This window comes from Doryrhamphus excisus, linkage group LG17 (assembly GCF_037039965.1).
Source record: "Doryrhamphus excisus strain RoL-2023G ecotype Guam linkage group LG17, RoL_Dexc_Guam_v1.1, whole genome shotgun sequence".
Classification (NCBI taxonomy): Eukaryota; Metazoa; Chordata; class Actinopteri; order Syngnathiformes; family Syngnathidae; genus Doryrhamphus; species Doryrhamphus excisus.
Window position 1 is genome coordinate 3,773,877 of NC_136373.1, and position 27,012 is coordinate 3,800,888.

The following is a 27,012-nucleotide window of genomic DNA, read 5'->3' on the forward strand; positions in this document are numbered from 1 at the left end:
AGATGAGCTGGCGTTTTGTACCAGGAACCGGAAGTGTCGTCTTGTCTTGGCTCAGCCGAGCGCAGCAAAGCTAAAAGCTAAACTGGGAGGCTTTGACATACATAACTTGTTATTATTACTGCAACTGTTTATTATTACTGCTGGTTAGTGTGTGCGACAATCTTCAGGTGAGTACTTTCTTCTATTTAATTTGTTAGCAACACTTCTCCAGAGCTAGCTAGGTAATTGCTTGCTAGCCTCATTATCTCTCCAGACGCCAAAAGTTGTTTTTGGTCAGGTAGCTTCTGTTAGCAGTTTAGAGAATAGTCACATCTGATTCAACACGCCGCGTCAAGTCGAATTACACATTTATGTGTCATTGTATGGTTATTTAATGGATAAAGAGGCGTATTTCAGGTCAAGTGGGAAACTGCGTTTGTGTTTTTTTTAACTACCTAGGGTTCGTAAAACTCCAGGAAATAGCCACCGCCTACTCTGTAGATACACAATATACATTTTTAATTATAGTACGAAATTGGTGTTATTCTATTGAAGTTGTCTGTGTGTATGACGTAACAAATACATGGATTAAGTATACACTGTAACATGGAAGCTATCCTGTTTGGATTCAAAGGCCAAAACGTCAAAGTTTCGTATTTTTTTTCAATATGACGATTGATGACTTTATCATGGCTGTCAACACAAGACTGTGTTTGGCCTGACTCAATTAGATTGGGGCCTGATTGGGCCTTTGACAAAGCAGCCACGCCCCCATCACTAATATGACGTACAGTTTACGTGACGTGCTCACCACTAAAGCACGTTTTTTCAAAAATATGTTAATACCCCTGACAATTATTAGTTAAACTTATGCATAATTAAGCAAATGTTATGTATTTTTAAAATAAATTAAGTATTTCCAAGCAAAAAAAAGGTTAAATTAACTGAAATAGCCATATATTCAGAAGACAGACATTAATATGTAGTATTCTACACTGATCACATGACTGTATTGTCTGTAAACACTCCTTGTTTTCACTGGGAAATTCGTTTTTTTTATATTTTTGCTTCATTTTGTGGAACATTTGACATATTTTATAATGGAAATGTTGACATCTATGCTATGTATTGTGACTGTATGTGTTTGTACGTGTGTATCACTCAGGTATGAGTCTCCAGTGGACAGCAGTGGCCACCTTCTTGTACGTGGAGGTCTTCTTGGTGCTCCTCCTCTGTATTCCCTTCATTTCTGCTAAGAGGTACTGAACACATTCAGATGAATAGCAGTTACCAACATCATCGTGCATTTTTCTAACGCAATCACTCTTATTTGTAATGGATGTGTGTGTGTGTGTGTGTGTGTTGGCCCAGATGGAACAGTGTCTTCAGGTCTCGGTTGGTCCAAACCATTGCCTTATATGGAAACACTTCCTTTATGGTGGCAATGGCCATCCTGGTCTTCCTGCTCATTGGTAAGTGTGTGCATCAGTGTGTGTATATGAATATACACTACAGTAGAACCTCTAAACTTGTCCGACGTTCTCCGGCGAGGGCCACATGCAGAAAAAAAATTATGGGTTTGTGGGAAGGCAATGTATGCTAAGCTTCCATCTTAGCTTTGTGTTATAGGTGCAGTCTGTTGTCAATATTGTGATGTCACATGACCTTGTCGTGCCAGACGCCGTCCGTGAGGTGAGGAAGTACAGTGTGACGGAGAAGGTGGACCTGAGCAACAACCCGACAGCCGTGGAGCACATTCACATGAAGCTCTTTCGAGCTCAGAGAAATCTGTACATCGCAGGATTCGCCCTGCTGCTCTGCCTGTGAGTACACGCGACAATACATCACATGTGCGTCTTCTACGCAGGGTTTTTGTGTCAAAATTGAAATCAATATAATGAATAAAATATTAATTGATTGTACTGGAATAATATTTATGTTATTTTTCATGATATTTTAACTAAATTTATCATTTGTTATTGAACGCATCACACTTGAAGTAGTTTGTTGATGTAGGAAGTTCAGTCGTCAGCAGGGGGCAGTATGCACACGCGCTCACACCGCCGCTCCTCGTGCACTTCCATTTTGGGACTCAAGTTAGCAGAAAGTGTTGGCAGCTGATGGGATATTTCCGGACTGTCTGTAACCCGGCGGCCATATTTGGACCACACGGATGCCTCCTTTTCAGTCGTCTTTTTGCTCAGCATGTCCTTAAACGCATCATATGAATTTGTGAACATGCCTCGGACCTCGACCATTGATGTGCAAAACGCTTTGGGTCATGTTTCATTACATGAATGACATTAACCCCGCCCACTTCGCTCTTACATCATCACCACCTGTCAACGCCACGCGATCCGTGTGGGTGTTACTAAATATAAAGTCACTCCACGTTCAGCTGCACACACACATCATGTGTGCTGCAGCCGCTCGCACCAAATGTCAGCTCACTCGGTCTAAATGTGCCTCATCTCAGCGGCACACTTTAAACTCAGTCTAAACCTGAGCTAAACTCTTTAAACTCATTCCAAAGCTGGTCTGAAGTCGCTTTCAAAAGTTGAAACCTGATTTGACTTGAAACTCTTTTGTAAACCCGATCAAAACTGCTTTTGAAACTTTAGTCACAACCTGATGTATACACCTGTGTTTAAAGCCAGTCTAAACCAAGTCTAAACTCTCCTGAAAATTACTCCAAACCCAATTTCAACTCACTTTAAATGGTCTAAACCTGATCAATTCACTTTAAACTCTTTGTAAACTGTAACTGTTTATTGCTGCTGGTTAGTGTGCGCGACGTTTTCAGGTGAGTACTTTCCTCTATTTAATTTGTTAGCAACACTCGGTCTAAATGTGCCTCATCTCAGCGGCACACTTTAAACTCAATCTAAACCTTAGCTAAACTCTTTAAACTCATTCCAAAGCTGGTCTGAAGTCGCTTTCAAAAGTTGAAACCTGATTTGACTTGAAACTCTTTTGTAAACCCGATCAAAACTGCTTTTAAAACTTTAGTCACAACCTGATGTTAAACTGTGTCCAAAGCCAGTCTAAACCAAGTCTAAACTCTCTTGAAAATGAGTCCAAGCCCAATTTCAACTCACTTTAAATGGTCTAAACCTGATCAATTCACTTTAAACTCTTTGTAAACATTATCCAAACACACTTTAACTGTAAACTCAAATCCAGACCTGATCTGAAATGACTTAAAGTCAACCTAATGTAAACCCAGTGTGTGTGTGTGTACGTGCAGGTTGCTGCGTCGTCTGGCCACGCTGCTCTCCCAGCAGGCCTTGCTGATGGCGTCTAACGAGGCGTTCAAGAAGCAGGCGGAGGGCGCCAGTAATGCCGCCAAAAGTTTCATGGAGGAGAACCAAGTGCTGCAAGACGTAAGTCACTCCTACTCCCGCCAGCAGGGGCGCCACATACTCTGACCCTGCTGCTTTGTGACTAACTACCACATGGCTGCCGGGCAGTGAATCACTATTTATTCGTGTGTACGCTCTATTTTTAAACGGATGGGGCGGAACCTGTCGTGGCATAGTAATAATACTTCATACTGCAGAACTACTATTTGTAATACTGCAAAATACTTGCTCCTGTCTTCGCCTCCAAGGTCCATGCGGGTCCGGACGTGATGTCCTAATGCCTAGTCAGACCTGGGAAAGGGGGGGTTTGAGGGTAGAATCACGATGGCGTCAGTATGTGAAAGTGAGACGATGTACAGCTTTAGAAAAAAAAAAAAAAATAGTTTTTATAATTTATGATGGAGACCTGTTTGACTGCATCACTGGCCAGCTGCTGCGCTCAATCACTGTGTCTGTGCTGTGTGCTGTGTTCACTGACCTCATCATCGTCAGGGCACCCCAGACTCTTTAGCATGGAGGGGGTTTGACTCGCTCAACACAGACACGGATGTATCAGAGTAACAGGTGTGAATTCTAAACGCTCCTCCATCACACAGCTGCCAACCTGTGCATGTGTTGTGTGTGTAATGACGCGTTTCATTACCACAACCTAAAGTCAAACACAATCTGTTCCAAAGGAAATAGAATGAACATGTCTTCTTTATGGGCGGCACGGCGGTCGAGTGGTTAGCGCGCAGACCTCACAGCTAGGAGACCAGGGTTCAATTCCACCCTCGGCCATCTCTGTGTGGAGTTTGCATTTTCTCCCCGTGCATGCGTGGGTTTTCTCCGGGTACTCCGGTTTCCTCCCACATTCCAAAAACATGCTAGGTTAATTGGCGACTCCAAATTGTCCATAGGTATGAATATGAGTGTGAATGGTTGTTTGTCTATATGTGCCCTGTGATTGGCTGGCGACCAGTCCAGGGTGTACCCCGCCTCTCGCCCGAAGACAGCTGGGATAGGAAAAAGCGATGGAAAATGAATGAATGAATGTCTTCTTTATCTGATAGAAACTACGTGACGCTGGTATTGAGGTGCCAGAGGCGGGCAAAAAAGGAGGCGGAATGCAGGAAGAGAACAAGACTCTAAAGGACGAAGTGAAGACATTGAAGGAGGAACTGGACGCCACCAAAAAAGGTGCGAGGACGCTCTGAAGAAAGCTGATGAGAACTGGCTACCTTTTTGAAGCTTATTTTTTGTGTGTTTGTGTGTGTAGCTCTGCAAAAGTCGGATGGTGACGTTCGTGCGATGAAGAAGCAGGCTGAAAACCTAACAGTGGAATACGACCGACTGCTGGACGAACACAGCAAGCTGCTGGTAACACACATACACACACTTCCTGTCTGGAAGCAGATTTTCCTCCCGCCTGCAGGAGGCGTTGCTCATGTTTTGGTCCTTTCCCTTTCGCAGGCCAGCGGTGACAAGAAGTCTGACTGAGCAGGATGAAGATGGTCTGCGTCTCATCGTCGTCGCCCTCTCCGGTGTGTGTCATATCACTTCCTGTCGGCTCGTTCTTGCTTTCATCTTTTAAGACGGTTGGCTTCTCACTGAAGAATCTTTGCAAAGTACGACATCAGAGCCATAAGTTGACTCGTGTAGTTAGCATTGCGTGCTAATGTGTCGCTTGGGTTTTTTTTTTCATGTTAAGACGGAAACTGCAAAAATAGCACGTTATCAATAAAATATACAGTACATGCAAATACTGTGCATGTGTATTGTTGGTGTTCTCAATGTAACTAGCGTAGCTATGTGCGCGGGGGTTGTTCTAAGGCAGCTGTTTGCTTAATTTAGAAAACACTTTGCCCTCCTTGGATCCCCCAGCCTTGCTAAGATCTAGTTTCTGTGAGGACGTCAGAAGTGCTGACTAGTTCATTTTGTTGTCTTTATGTGGTGCTATAGCAAAGTCACGTCACCGGCCTTTCGGAAAGTGTCGGATCCATTTATAACTCACGTGCAACTCACCACCAAAACCAGGTATGGAGGGGGATGGAGCCTGTTAGCATTGCTTAACGCTAGGCGGGGTGTACTGTCAAAGTGGCTTAACAAACCCAGGATTTGTGCAGCTTGTCAAAACCGAATTATTTTTACTCCCATGTCCATCAGGTTCTCGATAAATCTTCGAATGAGTTAAACAGCAAAGCAGCGGCGCTTTCATATCTGATATCCCATAGAGCTATCATGCTGGAGCCATATTGTACTGTGTTATTGATGTACTGTAGCTTGTGTATGACTCCACTAAGGATTGGCTTGTGACTAATTAGCTTTAATGGGGGAGGGGCTTGCAGTTTTAAGTAGTATAGTGATGCTCTTTGTGTCCGTGTTTGTGAGCCCACGCACGTACACAGGTGATTGTATCACATTAGTTTTATTGCTGTTATTTGGTTAGCGAGCAATGATCACATGACTGATGTAATTACAGTACAATGAGCGGACCTTGTTTACCTTCCTGATAATGAAGCCAAATTGGCTGCTTATGTGTGGTAATGTTAGATCAATGATTTTCTCTGGAGGAGATATGCTCTGCTCGGACGTAAACAACAAAAAAAGTGCAGTAAGACCATTTTTTTTCACACAAAGAATTAATTTGACACTAAAAGCTCATTCATATAGATGTTCAATTCAGTCATTTTTTTATCCCAGTAACAAAATACTTAGTTGATAATTGTTTAGTCTCACAAGTTACAAAAAAAGTTAATTTAGCAAAGTAAATGTCACGTCTAAGTCATTCACTGAAACCTCACTTCCTGTTTGCGTTCATCCTGACACTCTTCCACAATAAAGTGACAAAATGAACCGTTATTTACAACTTTTCACATTTTCAGTGCTTCTTTCTGATCATATGACCACGATGAACGCTAGAACAAAAACATGACATCATCTTTTCTAGAAGCTAACGTGCTAAATGATTAGGATAGCGACTCGAGTCGCAAAGGCGATGGCTCAGCTGATTGGCTCCTTGCCTGGAAGTAGATCTGCATTGACTGTATTTGGTACATCTTCTGAGTTTTGCTTATGAAAATAAAACCCATTAAAGCATGTTAAACTCACCAAACACTAAGTTTTCAGCACTTTGAAAAACAAAAACATTACGAAAAAAAAAAAAAAATCCCTTTTGTCACCTGTAGATGGGGGGGCCTTGACAGGCTTCACATCTGCCAAAATAAAAGCCCCAACCACTGTTGCTTGTTCACATAGCGACGCAGCATGAAAACACCTAAAGCCGAAACAGGAAGTCGCGAGGTAGCCACAGCTGGGAGGCGGAGCTTGAGGAAGCCATGAACACTTAGGACCTATTCTCCCATGAGGCAAAGGCGCGCAACTGCGCGGAATAGAACCCGGCCCAAGGCATAAACGAACTAAGCACCTGCTTGGGACCTCCAAGAGAAATTAACTTAAAAAAGAAAGAAGTAATTATTTTTTTCGTGTGTGAGGGCCCCTAAACGCGTCCACGTTTTCATTAACATTACATTTATGCTCATTGTTGCTACACAATATAACAAGTGAAACAAAAACTTTAATCGGAGGACACACATGGTCACATCACCATGACTACGCACGCGCGAAAAAGCACAAGTTAGGCAGTGAAATGTAGCCAAATATTATTATTGGACATATCAATTAAACCTATAAGTGCGCTTTATCTAATTTTATGGATTTCAGTGATAATTGCTTGGAAAACTCCCGTGTTTTCGGACTACCTTTAAAAAATGATATAGTGGCAAAGTCCACCTCCTTAGTTGATGCGTCTGCAAAACGCACGGTGGACGTGTCAGGAATTCGAATAAGGGAAACGCACGTAACTCCAGACATGTAGAAAAACACAAATGGGAGAATAGGCCCCATACTGCATAAAAAAAAACACTTCCTGTTGGTTTGTAGCCACGCCCCCTCCGGCTGCTATTAAGACAACAACGTAAGGCAACTCTTACGTCTTCTTGCACTGGAGTATTCTGAGTGGGATGGGGGAAGGGCGGGCAAGGGAAGAACTTTGGCACTTTTGACCTGTAAGAGGTCAAAGGTCAGGTAAGTGTCAGAGAGGAGCATGTGGCGATTCACAGTGTTGATATTTTGGCGGGTCAGACAGGAAGACGAGCGTGATAAAGTGCGATTTGAGTCACTTCCTTTGGGCCTCCTCAACAGGGCATGTGACGCGTCCGGATGGTCACGTGGGGGGGGGTGGTCACATGACACTCTCGAAGATGATGACCTTGTTGTCATCATTGGCGGGAGAGCTCAGTGACTTAACGTCAGGCGCCATGTACTCCAGGTGGTGAGCCCCCCACACCGGGCTGGTCAGATGGGCCCAGCGCTGCAACACACACACACACACACGCACGTAGAGCTTAGCACGCTGCAGATCAGACGACAGCAAAGATGAGGTGTGACCTCCAACCTCCGCAAAGGATCCCTTGGCGAGAAAGAGCTTGTAGACGAGGCTGACAGGAATGCACAACATGGACGACAAGGCCAGGCACCAGCCCAACACTTCCCCCCACCACGGGTAAACGTACGTGTTGTTGTACGTCAGCGCCTTATAGTTGACCAGATGGAACAGGAAGATGCCCTGAATGCAAACACACATGGTTAGCAATGTGTCCCACACAAAAGTACACAATGACAGTCAATGAGTGTGTGAGACGCACCATGCAGACGCAAGGCGTGATGACGGACCAGCACCACTTCATCCAGGGGAGGGGCCTGTACCCGATCATTCGTGCGATGTCATCCATGAAGCGGTCGGCACCTGCCAAGTGATGACATCATCATCATTATTTAGCATATCACTATGTGACTGGCGAGACGTATGCACTCCATTCAGCATGGGATGAAAATACTATATGTAGCATTTAACTTGTTTGTAACTTGTTTGCATTTCCATAAAGTTGAAATGAAAAAAAAACACTGGCTTTTCCTCTCTGTGTGAGGAAATGACAAACTAACACCACACTACACTACATTCCAACACATACTATACAAGACTGCCATAAACGACACCACACTACGTTACTAGTGTTGTAAATTCCATTGTTGTAAATATGTTTGTCCAGGCACTGTTCACGGCAGACTTCATGTTGGTTTTTGTATCAGGCAACTTGCGGGGCAACTAAGGGGTCCCCTCAGTAGGACCACAACCGAAACTTGAAAGTTTGAAGCTTGAAGTTTGGAATCTTGTCTTTGTACTTGTATGTCTGTCAACGTTAGCGATAAAGGTGAGTTCATGTTCATGTGTTAACGATCGTATTTATATGCAAATTAGGCGGCGAATATCGCCCATTGTTTTGTGTCCGCCTGCATATTAATGCTAACATTTGAAGTGCTAGCTAACCTGTTGGCGCCCTTTTCGTCATAAAGCCAAATACAGTATATATGTGTGTGTGTGTGTGTGTGTAAATTAGCACGTGCTCCTCTAAGCTCGTGCCTTACTTTACATGTTAATGTTCATTCATTACAGAAACCAGACTCATTAAGACATACAAATTAACCTGTTGGATGGAAAAAATCGGACTGTAAAGAAATAAAGTCCATAAAGTTCTTTTACTGTGTCATATCTAGCACATATAGCTTTAGGTATTTATACTATACTATACAATGCTGCACTGTACTATACTGGACTACATTATATTACACTAGACTGTCCTAAAGTACCGTACATTACACTGCACTCCACTACACTACGTTTGATACTCTGCAATTTCATGACATTACTTATAAGTATATAAGTCAGTAAGTTACTTTTTAAAAGAAATGTTGTCATATCACACTACAAAGGGGAAAATATCACATTTGTTACGTTTGTTCCTGTGCTGGGCAGCTGGACGAAATTAACAATCAATTCTTATGCGCCTTGTGATGTCTTCCCATTTACCTAACTGCACCCGTCTTTGCTTCTTTTTTTTTGTCATAGTCGGAGGAACTGCACCATAGATTTTTGGAATGTATAAATAAATACTAAAATGTCTCTAGGACTAACGTCTTCCTCTAGATGAAGCACTATTTAAGAAGGGTACCGTACCATACACCCAGGCCACCACGATGCATTCCCAGAAGGCTTGCCATAGCAGCGTCATCCCGCTGGCTGAGTAATAGTCAAACAGCTGGAAGACATACATTCCTCCCTGGAAACAACAACAACAACAACATGTCACGGTTTGATTCCTGGACCACGTGGTGCCAATGTGAGCGTCTCACCGACCTGCGTCACCATGGAGATGTCGATGATGAAGCACAGCAAACAGCAGACGGCGACAGCGAGTTCCCTCTTGTAGCGATGCTCATATTTGCTCGGGAGAAGATCCAGAATCCCTGTCACAAAACCTTCCACGCCTACGAACTGAACACACACACACACACACACATAGATCAATTAAAAAATGTACTGTTAATCAATGTGATCGGTGTCGGCCGATCTCACTAATAGGTGATCAGAATAGGCAGCATACTACCCTGATCGAGGCATCCCTAATATATCTGTATGTGTGTTTGTGTGTGTGTGTGTGTGTTTATATGTAGTGTGATTAACATTATTAGCAAGATGCTAAGCTAAACTAGCCGTGTGTGTTTGCGTGCATGCGTGTCACCTGACTGTCTAGGCCGAGCAGCAGCAGCATGAAGAAGAAAAGCCCCGCCCATAATGGAGCCACTGGCATCAAACTGACTGCCTTTGGATACGCGATGAATGCCAGACCTGGACCTGATGCGCACACACACACGGACACACATACACACGTCATGTGACTCAGGGAAAGTGGGTGGGGCAACTGCGGTTCCTATTGCATACATGTAGACTGCTTGGTTTGTAATCTGGAGGTCCTAAGATCAAGTCCAGAGATACTAAACCATACCGTGGAGCTGTGTGGTGCTTTTTTTGGCAGAGTTTTCACTTCTAAAATGTTGATTTGGGGGTGCAAGCTATTTATTTTGCCCCAACGTGGAGCAGGCCTCGGATGGCATCATACTTTCAGCTGCTGTCAGGTTGAATTCCCATTAAGTGTGACATCTTTGATCTGACATCAGATGTGATGGGACATTTAATACAAAACTGTACAGGCTGGTTCAGACGGTTTCATTAAGTCCGCTCCGACAGACAATGTTAGAGCTGGCGATCTTTCTGGGCACCTTCAGCGCACTGTTTTGTCACGAAATTATCACTGCGCCAAGCTGAAAATTTGGACACCTCCCCTGGTGCGCCGCCATTCCCGATTTGAGCTCAAACTACCAATTTACTCTTACTTTCAGGACACGTCTTAGCGTATTTCCACAGCATTTCAGCCCAGCTTCAGCTTTTGAATGGCTCCTGCGTTCATTCTAAATTTAGATTTTTGTGCCTTTTAAAAGCATTTCTGTTTCGCTTCACCGTTTCTGGATTCACACACAATGTCAGCTGACATTGCATTGCATGGCATATGCCATGACAACATGACTTCCTGGAATGTGTGGAATTTTCCCTCTAAAAGTGAGTATCCTGCCTTTCAAAATACAATAGCTCACCTGACTCTGCAACCTGCGAGATGTCGACGCCCTGCTCAGCCGCCATAAAGCCCAAGATGGAGAAGACCACAAAGCCGGCAAAAAAACTGGTGCCGCTGTTGATCAGTGCCAGCACGAAGGCATCCCTGATGGCGGGAAAACACGCATCGAGTCAATGAACGTTTGGCTGATGTGCACGGGTGTGTGCGTCTTACTTATAACAGTCATTGTTGAAGCGGTTGTAGCTGCCTAGCGCCGTCAGTGCTCCCAGACCAATGGCGTACGAGAAGAACACCTGTGTCCCGGCGTCGATCCACACCTGTGGGGTCAGAGGTGAAAGTTCACAACAGGATCTGTCAAACATTTGGTGGATGTTTCCCCCTTGCGGGTCCTGACCTGAGCCTCTTCTAGTTTGGACCAGTCAGGTTTGATGTAGTACATGATGCCATCATAAGCGCCAGGAAGCGTGACTCCCCGGACCAGCAGGATAATCAGAACCACGTACGGGAACGTTGCTGTGAAGTACACAATCTAAAACACACACACATGCACGGGTCACATGTCTGCCAAATGTTCTAGTACAGCATGAGAAAATAAAGATGAGAAGAACACAAACAGGAACCTGAGATCACTACACACATACACACACACGAACCAGGCTGACTTTTTTTAGTTCATTAAGATGGGTAACTAGAACAAGAGGAAAATTATTCCTCGGCCACAAAAACATTTGTGGTCTTACCTTTTGGATATGAAGTACATACACCATCCTTCTACAGGAAAAGCTATGAAAGTCTGATCACCTGTTGTTTATCTATAGTCCTCCATCTTGGCAGTCAAACTCATTCATTCATTCAACACAGCATGCAAATATATTTAATGCATTTGACTTTCTGCTCTCCAGATGGCCCTGCTGTTGTCAAAAGAATGCCGGCTTTTCCTCTCTATGGAAGGACAGCAGCGACAAGCACCTCACAGCTCGCACACGCCTTCAAAATGAGAACGGTACAGCATGCGTCTCTCATTTCACTGTATTTTATTGTGCCATTAGAAAGAATAATCATTCATTCATTCATTTTGTGGGGGGTGCTGGAGCCTATCCCAGCTGTCTTCGGGCAAGAGGCGGAGTACACCCTGGACTGGTGGCCAGCCAATCACAGGGCACATATAGACAAACAACCATTCACACTCACATTCATACCTATGGACAATTTGGAGTCGCTAATTAACCTACCCTACCTACCCGGAGAAAACCCACGCATGCGCGGGGAGAACATGCAAACTCCACACAGAGATGGCCGAGGGTGGAATTGAACCCTGTGAGGTCTGCTCGCTAACCACTCGACCGCCGTGCTGCCCCAAGAATAATGATGTCATACTTAAAGTTAAGTCATTAGAAAGTCATGGTGTATAATTTACACCATGTACAACTTTATATTATTGCCGACTGTAACATCAATTACATTTTTTTTAAATGATCATTATTGCCCTGTGATTGGCGGGTGAACAGTCCGGGGTGTATCCCACATCTTGCCCGAAGACAGCTGAGATAGGCCCCAGCATACCCGCGAACCAAAGTGACGACAAGCAGTATAGAAAACAGATGGATGGATGTCATCGTTATTGTTTTAGAATAGAATGATGCTCTGCGTGGACATACTGTGTGTCGTTATGAGGACGAGTCTGTGTGAAGATATGTTGTCTTTTGTGAGGACACCGAGTCCACGCAAGCTTCAATCCACGAGACTGTGCGAGGGTGCGTACTTGAAAATGCTACCTGCTGTTGAACACCAACACGAATGTTTGTGTTGATAGAGAAGATCCGTGAGAGTGAGCATACACACACACACACACACACACACACACACACGCACTGTGAGATAATAAACCCCCACTCACACACCACCATGATGACCTCTATGTGCAAATGTGTGATGTCATTTGTGATGGTCATGTGACCTCCATAACTCCCAACACACACATACACACACACACACATACGTGTGCTGCATCTCTCAGTCACGTCCCACTGCAGAATAAGTAACCCCTCCCCCCCTGCCACCTAGGACCAATCACAGCCTTACGGTATGAATAGACAGCCAACTCCATCCCCACCCCCTCCGCTGCATCGTCATGGAAACGCTTAGTCTGCCACGTGACAGCGAGTGGGCACACACACACACAGAGCTTTAAAGAGATGTACGTGCACATTATCTTTAGCTTGTTTGCTTTGACAGCTGATCAGTGACCTTTGACCTTTGTCAGTGTTACGTCAGCACGCACACACACACACACAATTTGAGGACACGATGACAAGGTCAGTGTCACATGACCTCTTGGTGGTGTGATGATGTCACTACCATGTGAGCAAGGGAGCGTGTTTATGGCGTGTTGCTGGCACGTTACCTTTCCCGTGGATTTGACACCCTTCCACACGCAGAAGTAGACCAGCAGCCACACGGCCATCAGACACAGCAGCAGCTCCCAGTTGATTTGACCCGGGTCGTCCAGGCCCGATGAGATGTTCAGAACCTTGTTCCTGCAGACACACAGACACATGCACTAAGCTAGGCAGTTTAGCTTTGCATCTCGCTAATCCCTTCCACTTAGTTTCCTGCTAACAGACAATTGTTTCTTCTGTGACACACAATATGTTACATTAATACAAATCACATTGCACTACATATCCTATTAAGAATTGTAGAACTCACTCCCAGAACTCAATGATAGGGGATCTGGCGTGGGCGAGGTCGTCGCAGGACAGGTTGCCGTTGGTGACGGTGGCGTCTGTGTGGTTATCAGTGGCATTGTTGCAGTGATGGAGACTGAAGGCGTCCACGCAGGCGTACGTGTTCCAGGGGTTATCGCACGTGGACCACGGCAATTGGGCGCTGAAGGAATTGATGAGGTAGTAGAAGGCCCACGCCAGCACCATGATGTAGTACGTGTTGCAGAAGAACACAATCACCATGGACGCGTAGCCCAGACCTACACACACACACACACACACACACACACACATACATACACGTACACAAATTAAACTTCCTGATCATATTGCACAGGTTTGGGGGCGTGCGCTACCTTTGAAAAGCGGTGCGATGTTCCACACATTGATGCTTCCAGCCTTCATGAACTGACCCAATGAGATCTCCAGGAAGAAGATGGGGACTCCGCCCACAAAGACAATCAACAGGTATGGAATGAGGAAGACGCCTGATAATGACAAGGAGGACAACCTTCATTTGTGACCTCATTAAGGTATAAATGCCCCGGCATGACCTTCCAGACTTTGGACAGCTGCTGTAACATTTTTATGTAACATTTTATAACTTCATTCATCTAAGCCGTGTGTGTAAAACAATTACAGCTTCATCTTAACTCAGACTCGCTACCTTGATCAACCTTTTACCTCTGTCCTGTAAGTAAAGCCCAAAAGTCCCCCAGTCGGTCTCAAACACCGAGACAGAGGTCAGTAACAGGTACTATTTATTATCATATGCTCTAAAATACTCACTTGACTCATCATTGTTCACACAGTGTGTCTTTATTTCCTTTGGGAACTAGTTTTTCCATACAAGTTGGACTGTGTATTGTATTGGGTTCAGAGTCAGATGGTACTATGATAGACTCAAGTACAGTGGTGCCCCCTTGCTGATTTCCATGTTTGGGACATTTGTGTTAGATCAATCCATGCATTTTCTATGCCCCTTATCCTCACTAGGGTCGCGGGTATGCTGGAGCCTATCAGCTGACATTAGGCAGGGCAGGGCACATATAGACAAACAACCATTCACACTCATATTCACACCTATGGACAATTTGTCTGGAGTACCCGGAGAAAACCCACGCGTGCATGGGGAGAACATGTAAGCTGCATACAGAGATGCTCCTACAGATATTCAACACCCCAGGTCTTCCCTATCTCACCACTGTGAGGCCAACATGCTAATCCAAAAGAACATCATCAACAGTAAAATATGGTGGTGGTAGTGGGACTTTGCAATTAATTGACATTCATCTTATCACTCTTCATAACGTTCTAGAGGATGTGCAAATTGCCATTATAAAAGGCAGCAGACTTTTATTATGTATATATATATATATATATATATATGTACTATATTTGTACTTCATTCTGAAAACATTTGGCCATGACTGTAAATGTTTATAATTTGTTGTGTATTCTCCCACAGTGCGCTTTCCTTTACGTGTGAATCCCACTGCTGCATCATCTCACATGCGTGCACGTGATTGGCTGAGAATGGAAAGTGACACTTTAGCATGTTAAACTGCAAAGCTACAGTTAGTGAGCTAATCTGGCTAATCCGAGCTAAATCAACATGCTAAGTGAAGAAGAAGGAGAAGACTAGGGCAGAAATGACTTGGTCACGACAACCCACGGGAGCGAGAGTCAGTGTTAACCAGGTCACGCTCGTTATCTGCATTTTATTACACGCCAACAAGTTGATCATTCACAAAAGTAAACAAATAAAATGTTCGCCTCTACGTGTTCAAGACACAAGAAGGCTGGTCTGAGGCAGGCAAAGGAGGTGAGGAGGCGGAGCCTGTAGTTGTGCCAATAGGATTAAAGGATTACTGGCAACTGGCACTAAACTGTGGCGCACGTGATGATGATGATAATGATGATGTCACACCCCCCTCAAAACATCTCTGCGACCTTTGACCCTGACTAGACATCTTGTTGTCATGGAGACAGAAAGCCAAGCATCACTTCAAGATCAATAGGTTCATGATTTACAGGCGGGTTACTATCGCAATCAGACTGATGACTCATCCAAAACACACACTTGCGTTGACCTTGATTGCGTGGGTGTGTTCGTGTGTGTGTGTGTGTGTGTGTGTGAAGGATGGGGATGAGTGCAGAAAAGAAAGAGCACCGGAACCAAGGACACAAGGAGACATGGATGAAAGGAAAGATGCAAGAAGACAAGGCATTAGCTGTTAACAAAGGTCAAACTAAGATGGCCACCATCAAAATAAGTGACCTTCAAAAGTGACTAGTGTTGTGTCACACTGGCCCCGCCCACCAGCTTGCCGCACATGCATGAGCACGACATCACTTCCTGCCCATGGGCGACCAAGCTACGTAACTTTGGTGCATTCAATCAATGATCAGTGCAAGTAAACATTGGCAAAGTCAGGTGACCACTACTAGTAAAGGTTAGCCTAAACAGGTGAGTGGGCGGGGCCTGGACTGGTCTTCCCTTCTTGGGTCACTAAAAGTGAAGTTAGTTGAGTGGGAGGTGTTTGTGTGTATGGGGGGCGGGGCCTGTTCTCACCTCCTCCGTTCTTGTAGCACAGATAGGGGAACCTCCACACGTTCCCCAGACCCACAGCGAAGCCCACACAGGACATGATGAAGTCCATCTGTCTGGTCCACGTCTCCCGCTCTTGACGCCCTGGCTCCGCCCCCATGACTACGCCTCCTTTCTTGCCGTCCGCCGCCATGAGCGGAGCAGGGAGGAGGAGCTGACTCCTTTTAGCCTCCTCCAGGAGGAGCAGAGAGCAGGAGGACGAAGTGGGAGGAGTCTGCTTTTCCATCAATCACTCAAATCACTAATAGTAACAACAATGATGATAAGAAGTAATAGGGATTACTTATTTGGAATGTTCCAAAGCGCGCGCTCACACACACACACACACACGAATCCTGACTGTCTCAGCTGTCAATCAAACCAAGACGCACGCGAAACACTTTTCTTGGCTGGCTCTCGTTCCCCCCCAAAAATAAACAAATGACAGAAAGTCAAATATAGAAATAAAAAACGCTCTCCGTCGACGTTCAGAAGCAATCCACAAAACATTTGAATGTCAGCTTGAAGAAAGTCATCAGATCCTCGCTGGGGGGGACGGGGGGGTCACCTCCTGTTAGTCCTCCGGGTGATCACGGGAACGCGCACATCGCCATCACACGAGAGAAACGCTGAGAACTCCAGCCTTTAAAGAGGCTGCTGGTGCTTACGTCACCACACACGCTCCGCCCCCCACCTGTCGCTGACGTAACGGGGTCTCCCTCTCGTTCAGACGATGAATCAGATTCATGCATATAAATGACCAAATGGATTAATGAATGAATGCAATCGTTTACTAATTTTTGGGCCATTCTTATTAAAAAGTTAACGTAGGTTAATGAATGAATGTCATCGTTTACTAACTGTTGGGTCATTATTATTAAAAAGTTATGTAATGTTTTGTAATTATTATTTAGTGTTATTATTTCTTATTTATTACGTTATTTATTATCATATATTGTCAAACGAAGGATGATGTGTTGGGGCGGGTCTTAGACCTCATTAACTAATGAGGTCACAGGTCACTAATTGTATTTCTTGGTTATTCAAACTCTTCGCCTGCTGCAAACAAAAAGTCTTTGTCTCCCCCCAGTGGACGTGGTGCCAAATTACAACAATTCAGAGCGAGAGCTTCTTCCGCCGCTGTTTCTCTTCTCTCAGATAGCTTAGCTTAGTTTAGGCTAGCATAGCCTAGCATAGCCTAGCCTGCTGGCTGCGGGAGCATCATGTCGCAGGCTCTTTCAGAGGAGGAGTTTCATCGTATGCAGGTACTAAGAAACACGACAGCTGTAAATGTCACGTTGCGGCGATTTCACGTTGATAATTGCCACTTTTTAGTTCGCCTTAAAGCCGCCAGGTGAATTGTTATTGGGGTTAGCCAACTGAGGCTAATCATTCGCCACTTGGGTGGGACATATATCTAGTCAAAGCTGTTTCGTTTGCCTTGTTTTGGTCTGACTGTGTTATTTGAGACGTGACAATAGGTCTGGACCGGACCACAGATGTTATCGTTATTAGCCAAGGAACCTTTATCGCCACCTTCACGTAGCGATCCTAGCCTAGCGACCCCGTGACAGGTCACATGACACGCTCCAATATGTTATTTTTATTCACAAATTGCGCTTTGACACAGTCATCTTGAACAGCAACTACAGACTGATTTAAACATGCTAATTTGTCGTCATAGCATACACAGTCGTGTTAATGCATTAAATAGCGTGTCAGAAAAATAATAGAACTTTCATGATGGTAAATGTGTGTGCACAGGCTCAGCTGCTGGAGTTGAGGACACACAACTATCAACTGTCCGATGATCTGAGGAAGAACTCGGCTGGTAAATAAACTAAACTCTCTTTTAATTGAATGACGTCATCATGTGTGGCACCCCCTTTTAGAAGCGTCTTCATCACATGAGATGATGATGTTGTGTGTGTTTGCAGAGCTGAGCACCTTGCGTAACAAGAATGTGGTGCTGGAAAGAGATTTTGCTAAAGCACAGAAGGTAAGGAATGTCACAGTCATGTTTTTTATAATCGACATTTGGCTGATCAGATGAAGTTCATGCGTGTGATACTTTGTGTCTCCTCAGGCTCTGAGTAAGAGCAAACGAGCCCAGGTGAGTGTTCCTCTGTTACTGTGGTTACCGAGGCTCACTTTCTTAAACAGCCCCCTCTAGTGCTTGACGGTAGTCTTAGGTTGATGGGATTCAATCCCCCCTTGTCTGCAGGAAGTGGAAGCACTGCTGAGCGAGAATGAGATGCTACAGGGTAAACTTCACAGCCAGGAAGAAGACTTTCGACTGCAGAACAGCACCCTTATGGCTGAACTCTCCAAGGTACCGTCCACTTGTCCACTTTCGGTGTCCACTTGATGTGTCACCCCGCGTCGCCTCCTTGCAGTTGTGTGCCCAGATTGAGCAGCTCGAACGGGAAAACCAGCATCTAAAACAAGAGGGCGTGGCCACCGCTTCGCAAGACAGCACTAACCCCGCCCCCAGTCCTGCTGATGAAGAGCTGCTCCGCCTCCAGGCAGAGAACACCACTCTTCAGAAGCAAGTGCGAAGTATGTTTGCAGATGTGAAACCATCATCGTTAATGGGCGGTTGTCACAGAGGGGGGGGCTTTTTAATTTAATTCGTAAGCTGTGTTGTTCCCTCTCAGCCCTGCAGGAGCACTTTGATCAGCAGAGAGCAGAGACTGCTACCGCAAGGACAGACGGCTCAGCCAATGGAGTGTGTAACATTGAATTGAAAGGGGAGGAGCTAGCAGCAGCAGAGGGATCCAATGTAATTGTACAGCAGGTGATTGACAGAATTTTATAGGCGTGCTCTAGGGTTGCCTCGGAAACCAATTTTGTTTACTTCCTGTTTGCAGACAGAAGCTCAGCAGGGACAAACGCATTTACATGGTGAGGCTCATAAGCAATTTAAGATTCATGCTTATCACAGTCGTTGTTGTTATTGTTGCAGCACTACTCTATTGAAGCTAGTAGACCCTCCTTTTTTGTTTTTGTCACTTTGGCACACTGACTCAGTGCAACACTACTAAAACATTAACACAACACTACTACTGTGACACTCGCATAACATTATTGCAACCTGAACACAGCACTGCTACAGTATATCCTTACTAAAATATTACTACGACACAACTACAACACGGCGCATAATCAAATACTATCACAACACTACAAAAACAACCGTCGGGCTGAACCATCCTGAGAATATGAGAGGTGTGTTATATTTATATAGTGTGTGTCTGGCACACTAACTGGTAGACTGCCCCCTGCTGTGTGCGGCGCCCCCTTTAGGCCTGTCAGAGAAGAGCGTAGAGGAGATTGTAGCTAAGCACTCAGCGCTAGGCTGGTCGGCTGCTCTGTGTCCATTAACTCACTGCTTTGGGGCAGAGCTGGAGGTCGCCCTGAACAACCAACACGAGGAGAAGAGGCTGCTGAGGGAGCAGCTGCGCCACCTGGAGGTACGCATGTACTTTACCTGTCAGTCACCTGACACTCACCTGTCACACACTTGCAGACTTGCAACGTCAAATTTATTTTAGGAAATTGTTAGAAAATAATATTCTTCAAGGTTGGCAGGTCATCTGTCACTCACCTGACACACACATGCACATAAAATGATGTTAACATAAACATGGATGTTGTTGTCATGTGACTTTCTCTGCCCAACCAACATGCAGGCATCCAAACAGGCCGAAATCTCCAAACTCCTGGACGACGTCTCTAAGGTAAACGTCACCTGATGCTCTCCTCCTGGTCTGAATATTGACACTGATCCTGGAATGATGAAACATGTGTCTTTTTTTTAGCTATCTGACAAGTTAAAAAAGAAACAAGAGAGGTGGGACCTCTTTATCATCATCATCATCATCATTGTCACTATTTACATACCTAAAAAAAAAACCTTCTTTCCTTGTTGCAGTTTCCAGCGTCTTCAGGCAGAGAAGGAAGTTCTGTACAATGACAGTAGGTGAGGGTAGCCCCGCCCACTATGCCAATCACTGTCACAACAGCGAGTAACTGAGCGAGTAACCTTCTGGCAACCCAACATGTGCAGGACAAAAATCGAGGAGATCAACCAGAGGAGAGACGAGGAAGCGAAGGCGACCAACGCACGCGTCCACAAGCTTCAGTCTGACCTCACGGCAGCCAATCAAGTCAGAGATCAAAGTTTCACCTCAGTTGTGACATTTGCCACACGAAGGAAGTGTAGCAGGCGTTTTTTTTTTCTGTTCTGTGTTTTAGACTCTGTCGGAGTTGAGAGAAAAGCTGCAGACCGACGACAAAGAACACCAGCTGGCTGTGAACGCTCTCAAAGAGCAGGTAATGCTCCTCGTCAACATCTCGTTCCGAGGCTGTTTACTTGGGCTTGTTTGCTCTGCAATGATGCATGGACAGCATGTAGCGTCTGAGAGTAGTTTAGCGCCATCTTCTTTTGTTTTAGTGATGAAGTGGCTGCTGTATGTGACGTCTTTGTGGCAATATTTAGATTAAATTAGATTAAATGTAAATTTCCACTTCTTCCGGCTTCTCTTCACTGGAATCTGTCTCCTGTTTTTCCTCTTTTTTTCCTCTGCTCACCCCGGCCTGCCTGCCATGCATGACACTGCAGGTAGCAAGTCAGAGTGCAGTCAGTCAGGAGCAGGTGGACAACATTCTGCAGGAGAATGATGCTCTGAGGACTAACCTAGCTGCTCTAGAACAGGTAATCTCGACTGGCAAATCATAGTCCAGGCATGGATACGTCAAAGTAGGGTAGGGCCATATGGAAGTCGGCATATATTACAATATTTTTAGGATGTACGTATGATGATATGTGTTCTTTCAGAATCAGAAATTGTTTTATTGCCAAGTATGATCAAACACATACTAGGAATTTGTTTTGGTGAAGTAGGTGCAGACACATCTATTAAAAATGACAATACTAAATATACATTCATTCATTTTTAACCGCTTATCCTAACGAGGGTTGGGGGGGGCGTGCTGGAGCCTATCCCAGCTGTCTTGGGGCCAGAGGCGGGGTACACCCTGGACTGGTGGCCAGCCAGCCAATCACAGGGCACATATAGACAAACAACCATTCACACTCACATTCATACCTATGGACAAATACCTTTGACTCTACTATAGAGCAGCTACACACAATAACCCGCACAGAAAACTTTCTAGATCTTCCAGAATCTGCACCTATTCTGCACCTACTTCCTTGGACTCACCTCAGTCACTGTTAAGCTGTCTTCATATAGACAAACAACCATTCACACTCACATTCATACCTATGGACAAATACCTTGGACTCCTATAGAGCAGCTACACACAATAACCCGCACGGAAAACTTTCTAGATCTTCCAGAATCTGCACCTATTTCCTTCGACTCACCTCAGTCACTGTCAAGCTGTCTTCATACAGACAAACAACCATTCACACTCACATTCATACCTATGGACAATTTGGAGTCGCTAATTAACCTAGCATGTTTTTGGAATGTGGGAGGAAACCGGAGTACCCGGAGAAAACCCACGCATGCACGGGGAGAACATGCAAACTCTACACGGAGATGGCCAAAGGTGGAATTGAACCCTGGTCTCCTAGCTAACCACTAGACCGCCGTGCAGCCTGGAATTAATTTAATAATAAATTTAATAATTTATGATTTATATTTCAACCGTTATCTTTTAAAGCTACTGAAAATGATCAGTGAGAGCAGTAAGCCTAGAACAAAACAAACAAACTCAGTAAAGTTCCTGCTTTGCCAGCTTCCAATGTTCTTCTCTTGCCCTCCTCATCCTCAAATGTCTTTTAGACGTAGTTGTGCTTAGGAGCTCAGCGTGAAGACGGGGATGTTCTCAGGCCTGTTAAACCGTTGCAGATTCAGACAAGCAAGATGCAGGAGGTCAGTCTGTTGCGTGAGCAGCAGGAGGCGCGAGCGGCCGAGCTGCAGCAGAGTCAAGCGGAACAAGAGAAGCTTCTGGCCCAGAGAGATGACCTCGACTCACAGCTTCAGGTGGGCTTCATTCCCATACGGGTTGACGTCTCACACTTACAGAAGCCTCATTTCATATATCATAAACAAACATTCAATAATAATCCTTCTTCCGTCTTTCCTTCAGGAGTCCAGTTTTGCAAATAGGAAATTGTTGGAGCAGTTAACAGAAGAAGGACAAGAGAAGGATAAGCTCCTGAGAGAGCTGGATGAGACCAAGAAGGTACACACACACTCAAACATCTCTTATTTTAGTGTCATTTGTCATTTATTTATTAGTTATTTAGCCTAACCTAGCAAATACAAGTGTTATCTGCGCTCTTTTACCCATAATGGTATGAAATTGTATGACTGTGTGTGTAGATAGCAGAGAAGAGGAAGGCCATGCTGGACGACATGGCCATACAGCTCAACCAAGAGAAGTCTGACCACAAGGAGGCGCTGTCGGACCTCAAACTGCAGCACGAGAAGGAGGTGAACCTCCACCGTGTTTCTCTCATGACGAGGACACTTAGTTTTCCCTGAAAAATGAACATTTTGTCCTGTAGGTCCTCGGTGTGAGGGCACGCTATGAAAAAGAGCTACGAGGTCTTCATGAGGAGAAGAATCGCTCCGAGGAGGAGATCCGGCAGCAGCTCCGGGACGAGAAGGTAAAGAAGATGAGGAAGTATCATGACAACATGATGTGATAACCAAATGAGTTTGTGTTCCAGGCTCGTAGCAAAGACCTGGAGAGTCTTCAGATGAAAGTGGAAGAGTTCCATGCTCAACTTCAGTCCATGGAAGGAACCAAAGGATGGTTTGAGCGACAACTCAACGAGGCCCAGGTTTGTATTTGCACACCATTAGATCAATTACCAGGACATCATTCTCTCATGTATTTATTTGTGTGTGTGTGTGTGTGAGCAGGAGAACATGGAGAAGATGACTGTGGAGCATCAACAAGCTATCAAAGTTCTACAAGACCAACACACACTTGATCTGCAGGTACTTTATTTACTTTATTTATACCACGTTATTTATATAGCACATTTTATAAACAGAGTTTCCAAAGTGGTGCACATAGTATTAAAATAAAAAGTAAAAATAAAATACTATAAATAAATAAAGGTACAAATTGAATTTAATCCAAAACTAAAAGATCAAATAAGAAATAAAATGTTAAACACAAGAAGCAAAGCAATAAAAGTATAAAAAATAAAACCAATTAAAATAAAAGAAAATTAAAAGACACAGGACCATACGACTCACTCCAAGTTAAAAGCCAAAGAATATGAAAAAGCCAGAGATATGGACAGTTATTCTGAACATACACTTCCACTATGCACACACACACACAATACTGGAGATTGCATATATGTGTATATGTTTCATGAGTGTCTATGTGTGCGTGTTTACCGTCCCTGCCTTTGTTGCATTGCAGGCCAAGCAAGTTGAGTTAGAATCAGTCCACCAGCAGCTGCTGGAGATCCAAAAGCAAAGAGACGAACACAATGAGACCATCGGCAAACTCAAACAGGTAACTACCAAACTACCAAACTCGCCACTTGTTGCACACGTGTGTGTTTGTGTGTGTGTGTCCACCACGTGCAGTTTGTTAGCCACACATCTTCATCATTAATATCCTACATATTACCAACACGATAAAAGTACGTCAACACTTCTCACCTGTCACAACTCTTCTTCTACAGGAAATCAAAGACACTGTGGATGGACAGAGGATTCTGGAGAAGAAAGGAAGTGCAGCGGTGAGTGTGTGTGTGTGTGTCATAAGACCGTTAAGAAGGAGCCAATACCATAAAAACAAGAAGAACAAGTCAAATATTATTTAAGATATATGCTTTTATTTGGACAGTAATGAACATGTTAACATTGTGTGTGTGTGTGTGTGTGTGTGTGTGTGTGTAGCTGAAGGACCTAAAGCGACAGTTGCAATTGGAGAGGAAGCGAGCAGACAAACTGCAGGAAAGACTTCAAGAGATTTTGACCAACAGCAAAACCAGAACAGGTATCAGTACCAGTCTGACCCGCTGATGACCCCTAGCATGGACATGTGCATGAACCAAGGAACCAAGGAAACCAAACGGTGGTACTTTGTGCTGTTAAAAAAAAAAGTAGCCACGACTTAGTGTAGCGACTTTTATTATTTCTGTGCTAATTAAGATGCTCATCATAAAGTCAATAAAGGGCAACAGTTGTGTCCTGCAGCTAATTGTTTTACACAATCACTTAAACGGATAGCACTGTAGCTCGTAGAATTGCTTCTCATGTACATTTACAGTCGAGGTCTCACAAGAGAAACAACAAGCAGAGACGAGATGTGGGGTACACCCTGGACTGGTTGCCAGCCAATCACAGGACACATATAGACAAACAACCATTCACACTCACATTCATACCTATGGACAATTTGGAGTCGCTAATTAACCTAGCATGTTTTTGGAATGTGGGAGGAAACCGGAGTACCCGCAGAAAACCCACGCATACACGGGGAGAACATGCAAACTCCACACAGAGATGGCAGAGGGTGGAATTGAACCCTGGTCTCCTAGCTGTGAGGTCTGTGCGCTAACCAGTATTTCATTCATTCATTTTCTACTGCTTATGGTGCTGGAGGCTATCCCAGCTGTCTTTGGGCAAGAGGCGGAGTACACCCTGGACTGGTCGCCAGCCAATCACAGGGCACATATAGACAAACAACCATTCACACTCACATTCATACCTATGGACAATTTGGAGTTGCCAATTAACCTAGCATGTTTTTGGAATGTGGGAGGAAACCGGAAAAAAACCCACGCATGCACAAGGAGAACATGGAAATTCCACACAGAGATACTCGAGTGGGGAATCGAACCCGGGTCTGTGACGTGCGCGCTAACCACTCGTGCACCGTTCAGCCCTCGAGCGAACAATGGTGAATAAAAAGAGAGAAGGAGAGTGAAGTCACTGATGTGTTACAACATTGACTTTTATGGCAAATGTTGAGCCAAAAACAACAAAAGGTGTTGGTACGAGTTGACATAAGTGGTCGTCGAAATAACCAAAGCCAAACCTAGCCTTTATTTGCACATTTAGGGAATGATAATGGGTAATAATAAAGGATTTTTAATTTATGGATATGATTTTCATCCATTACCCTTTTGGGTGTCAATGAAAGCGGTTGACCATGTCGACCACACATAGATGGCCGAGGGTGGAATTGAACCCAAGTCTGCACGCTAACCACTCGACAGCCTGTGACAAACTTGCTAATTATTTCAGCGATCTTACTAATCGAGTGCATGGAAGCATAGACGCTGTTGTGGAGTCCAGCAGCAGCAGCAGGATGTGAACTCTGCATCAGTAGGTTCTGCCTCAGTCCGGAACCTTCTCTTCAATATTTCATACAGTGCTTTGATTCCCTCTAACACACACACACACACACACACACACAGTATCATGTATAATCTATAAGGACAGATGAAAGTTTAAAAAGCTTTGCTGGACAAAGCTGACAATCAGACATTTTTAAGTAGTCCACTTCGATTTGTGTCCTGTGCCAGGAGCACCTGCCTTAAAAGGGGTGTGGTCTTGCCTTAAATGGGTGTGGTCTTGCCTTAAAGGGGGAGGGCGGTAACATACTATCCTTTGAAGGACTGTGATTGATGTCCATCAGGAGACGGGTAGTTGTATTGCCTAACAGGAACTTGTCCACTTCCTTGCAGGCCTGGAGGAACTAGTTCTGTCTGAGATCAACAGTCCAAGTCGAAATCAGCAGACAGGAGACTCGTCCTCCGTGTCGTCTTTCTCCTACAGAGACATGATGAAGGAGAACCAGAGTGCTAATCAGAGCAAGGTGAGTGCAGTGTGTCAGTCATGTGATCGGCGTTGTGAAGACGACTTACGCCTGTTGTTGACGGCGATGGCCGCGACCAGTCGGGAGGAGGAAGTCCTCAGTGTCAGCGTGCCGCCGACCTTTCTGACGATGAGCTGGGAGAATTATTCCAGAGGCTGGCTGAGGTCCAGCAGGAGAAGTGGATGCTGGAGGAGAAGGTGAGGACATCATTGGTTGTGGATCTCATTGGTTGTCCCGCCTGTTATGCGAGACCTTTTGATGTTTGACTGACAGGTGAAGCATCTGGAAGTAAGCTGCTCGTCCATGGCTGAGGACATCTGCAGGAAGAGCGCCATCATAGAGACATACGTCATGGATAGCCGCATTGGTGATATGCACACACGCATACACACAGCTTCAGTTTCAAAATAGTAAAATCCCACATTTAACACACATTAAACACATCATCATTGCTTGTCCAAATCTCAGTCTTTGTGTCTTAAACATGTCCTAAACATATCTTTATCACATGTCCTTAGATGTGTCAGGTGGTGCTGTCGGGGGTCACGGAGCTTCTCAGGTTGACCGAGGAGGTCTGGGGTCTGTCTTGAGGGACTTGGTCAAGTCCGGAGACGAGAACGTGCGCGAAATGAACAAGAAGCTGCAGAACATGCTGGAAGAGCAGCTGACCAAGAACATGCACCTGCAGAAGGTATCGCTACACCCACCCACTCACAGTAATAATAATAATAATAAATAATAATAATACATTTTACTTGTGTAGCGCAGAAGAATGGAGTTGAATAAAAGCAAGTAAACAGCGTAAAAGATACATTAAAACACAACATTCATTCATTAATACACAGTTAAAACATGAGTAAAAGCGGGGCGGGGCACCACAGTCAAGTATAAAGTACTGCTAACTTGCTGGAGTCATGTCCTCCTTGTCTTTGTCCACGGATGATGATGTCAGAGTGGACACTATTTTGTGCTCACCCCATGCTAAGCTAGCGTTAGTCATTATGGAAGAACAG

At 44.7% G+C, this 27,012-nt stretch overlaps 3 protein-coding genes across 6 annotated transcripts in view; 2 read left to right on the plus strand and 1 right to left on the minus strand.

Annotated features, from left to right (window-relative positions):
* bcap31 (B cell receptor associated protein 31) lies at nt 1-6,191 on the plus strand. The gene is made up of 8 exons (XM_058083596.2): nt 1-167; nt 1,145-1,238; nt 1,351-1,451; nt 1,658-1,802; nt 3,227-3,362; nt 4,394-4,520; nt 4,600-4,700; nt 4,794-6,191. The coding sequence occupies exons 2-8, from the start codon at nt 1,147-1,149 to the stop codon at nt 4,818-4,820; spliced, it is 729 nt and encodes a 242-aa protein (XP_057939579.2). The 5' UTR covers nt 1-167; nt 1,145-1,146; the 3' UTR covers nt 4,821-6,191.
* Nucleotides 5,709-16,782, minus strand: slc6a8 (solute carrier family 6 member 8). Its single transcript, XM_058083595.2, has 13 exons — nt 16,154-16,782; nt 13,935-14,066; nt 13,562-13,838; nt 13,257-13,389; nt 11,247-11,381; nt 11,066-11,169; nt 10,872-10,996; nt 9,962-10,074; nt 9,577-9,714; nt 9,397-9,499; nt 8,027-8,127; nt 7,777-7,947; nt 5,709-7,692 (listed from the first exon to the last, which is right to left on the minus strand). Exons 1-13 carry the CDS (start codon nt 16,413-16,415, stop codon nt 7,564-7,566), a joined length of 1,923 nt encoding a protein of 640 aa, XP_057939578.2. The 5' UTR covers nt 16,416-16,782; the 3' UTR covers nt 5,709-7,563.
* gripap1 (GRIP1 associated protein 1) overlaps nt 8,480-27,012 on the plus strand; it is a 19,576-nt gene continuing 1,043 nt past the window's right edge. Inside the window, exons 1-30 of one of the 4 annotated variants that reach the window (XM_058083594.2) lie at nt 8,480-8,593; nt 11,755-11,855; nt 13,916-14,046; nt 17,933-17,999; nt 18,106-18,167; nt 18,255-18,281; nt 18,393-18,500; nt 18,565-18,727; nt 18,826-18,965; nt 19,039-19,072; nt 19,475-19,641; nt 19,861-19,908; nt 19,990-20,021; nt 20,103-20,150; nt 20,238-20,337; nt 20,426-20,503; nt 20,793-20,885; nt 22,051-22,185; nt 22,292-22,387; nt 22,528-22,638; nt 22,713-22,814; nt 22,878-22,991; nt 23,074-23,151; nt 23,588-23,683; nt 23,856-23,912; nt 24,073-24,172; nt 25,869-25,999; nt 26,080-26,196; nt 26,273-26,366; nt 26,518-26,690. In XM_058083594.2, coding sequence (XP_057939577.2) covers nt 18,423-18,500; nt 18,565-18,727; nt 18,826-18,965; nt 19,039-19,072; nt 19,475-19,641; nt 19,861-19,908; nt 19,990-20,021; nt 20,103-20,150; nt 20,238-20,337; nt 20,426-20,503; nt 20,793-20,885; nt 22,051-22,185; nt 22,292-22,387; nt 22,528-22,638; nt 22,713-22,814; nt 22,878-22,991; nt 23,074-23,151; nt 23,588-23,683; nt 23,856-23,912; nt 24,073-24,172; nt 25,869-25,999; nt 26,080-26,196; nt 26,273-26,366; nt 26,518-26,690 — 2,385 coding nt within the window. In that variant the 5' untranslated portion in view covers nt 8,480-8,593; nt 11,755-11,855; nt 13,916-14,046; ... (2 more) ...; nt 18,255-18,281; nt 18,393-18,422. Of the gene's footprint in view, nt 8,594-11,754; nt 11,856-13,915; nt 14,047-17,258; nt 17,434-17,932; nt 18,000-18,105; nt 18,168-18,254; nt 18,282-18,392; nt 18,501-18,564; nt 18,728-18,825; nt 18,966-19,038; nt 19,073-19,474; nt 19,642-19,860; nt 19,909-19,989; nt 20,022-20,102; nt 20,151-20,237; nt 20,338-20,425; nt 20,504-20,792; nt 20,886-22,050; nt 22,186-22,291; nt 22,388-22,527; nt 22,639-22,712; nt 22,815-22,877; nt 22,992-23,073; nt 23,152-23,587; nt 23,684-23,855; nt 23,913-24,072; nt 24,173-25,868; nt 26,000-26,079; nt 26,197-26,272; nt 26,367-26,517; nt 26,691-27,012 lie in introns of those variants that run through there. The other 3 variants (XM_058083590.2, XM_058083593.2, XM_058083592.2) reach the window with 3 other exon arrangements.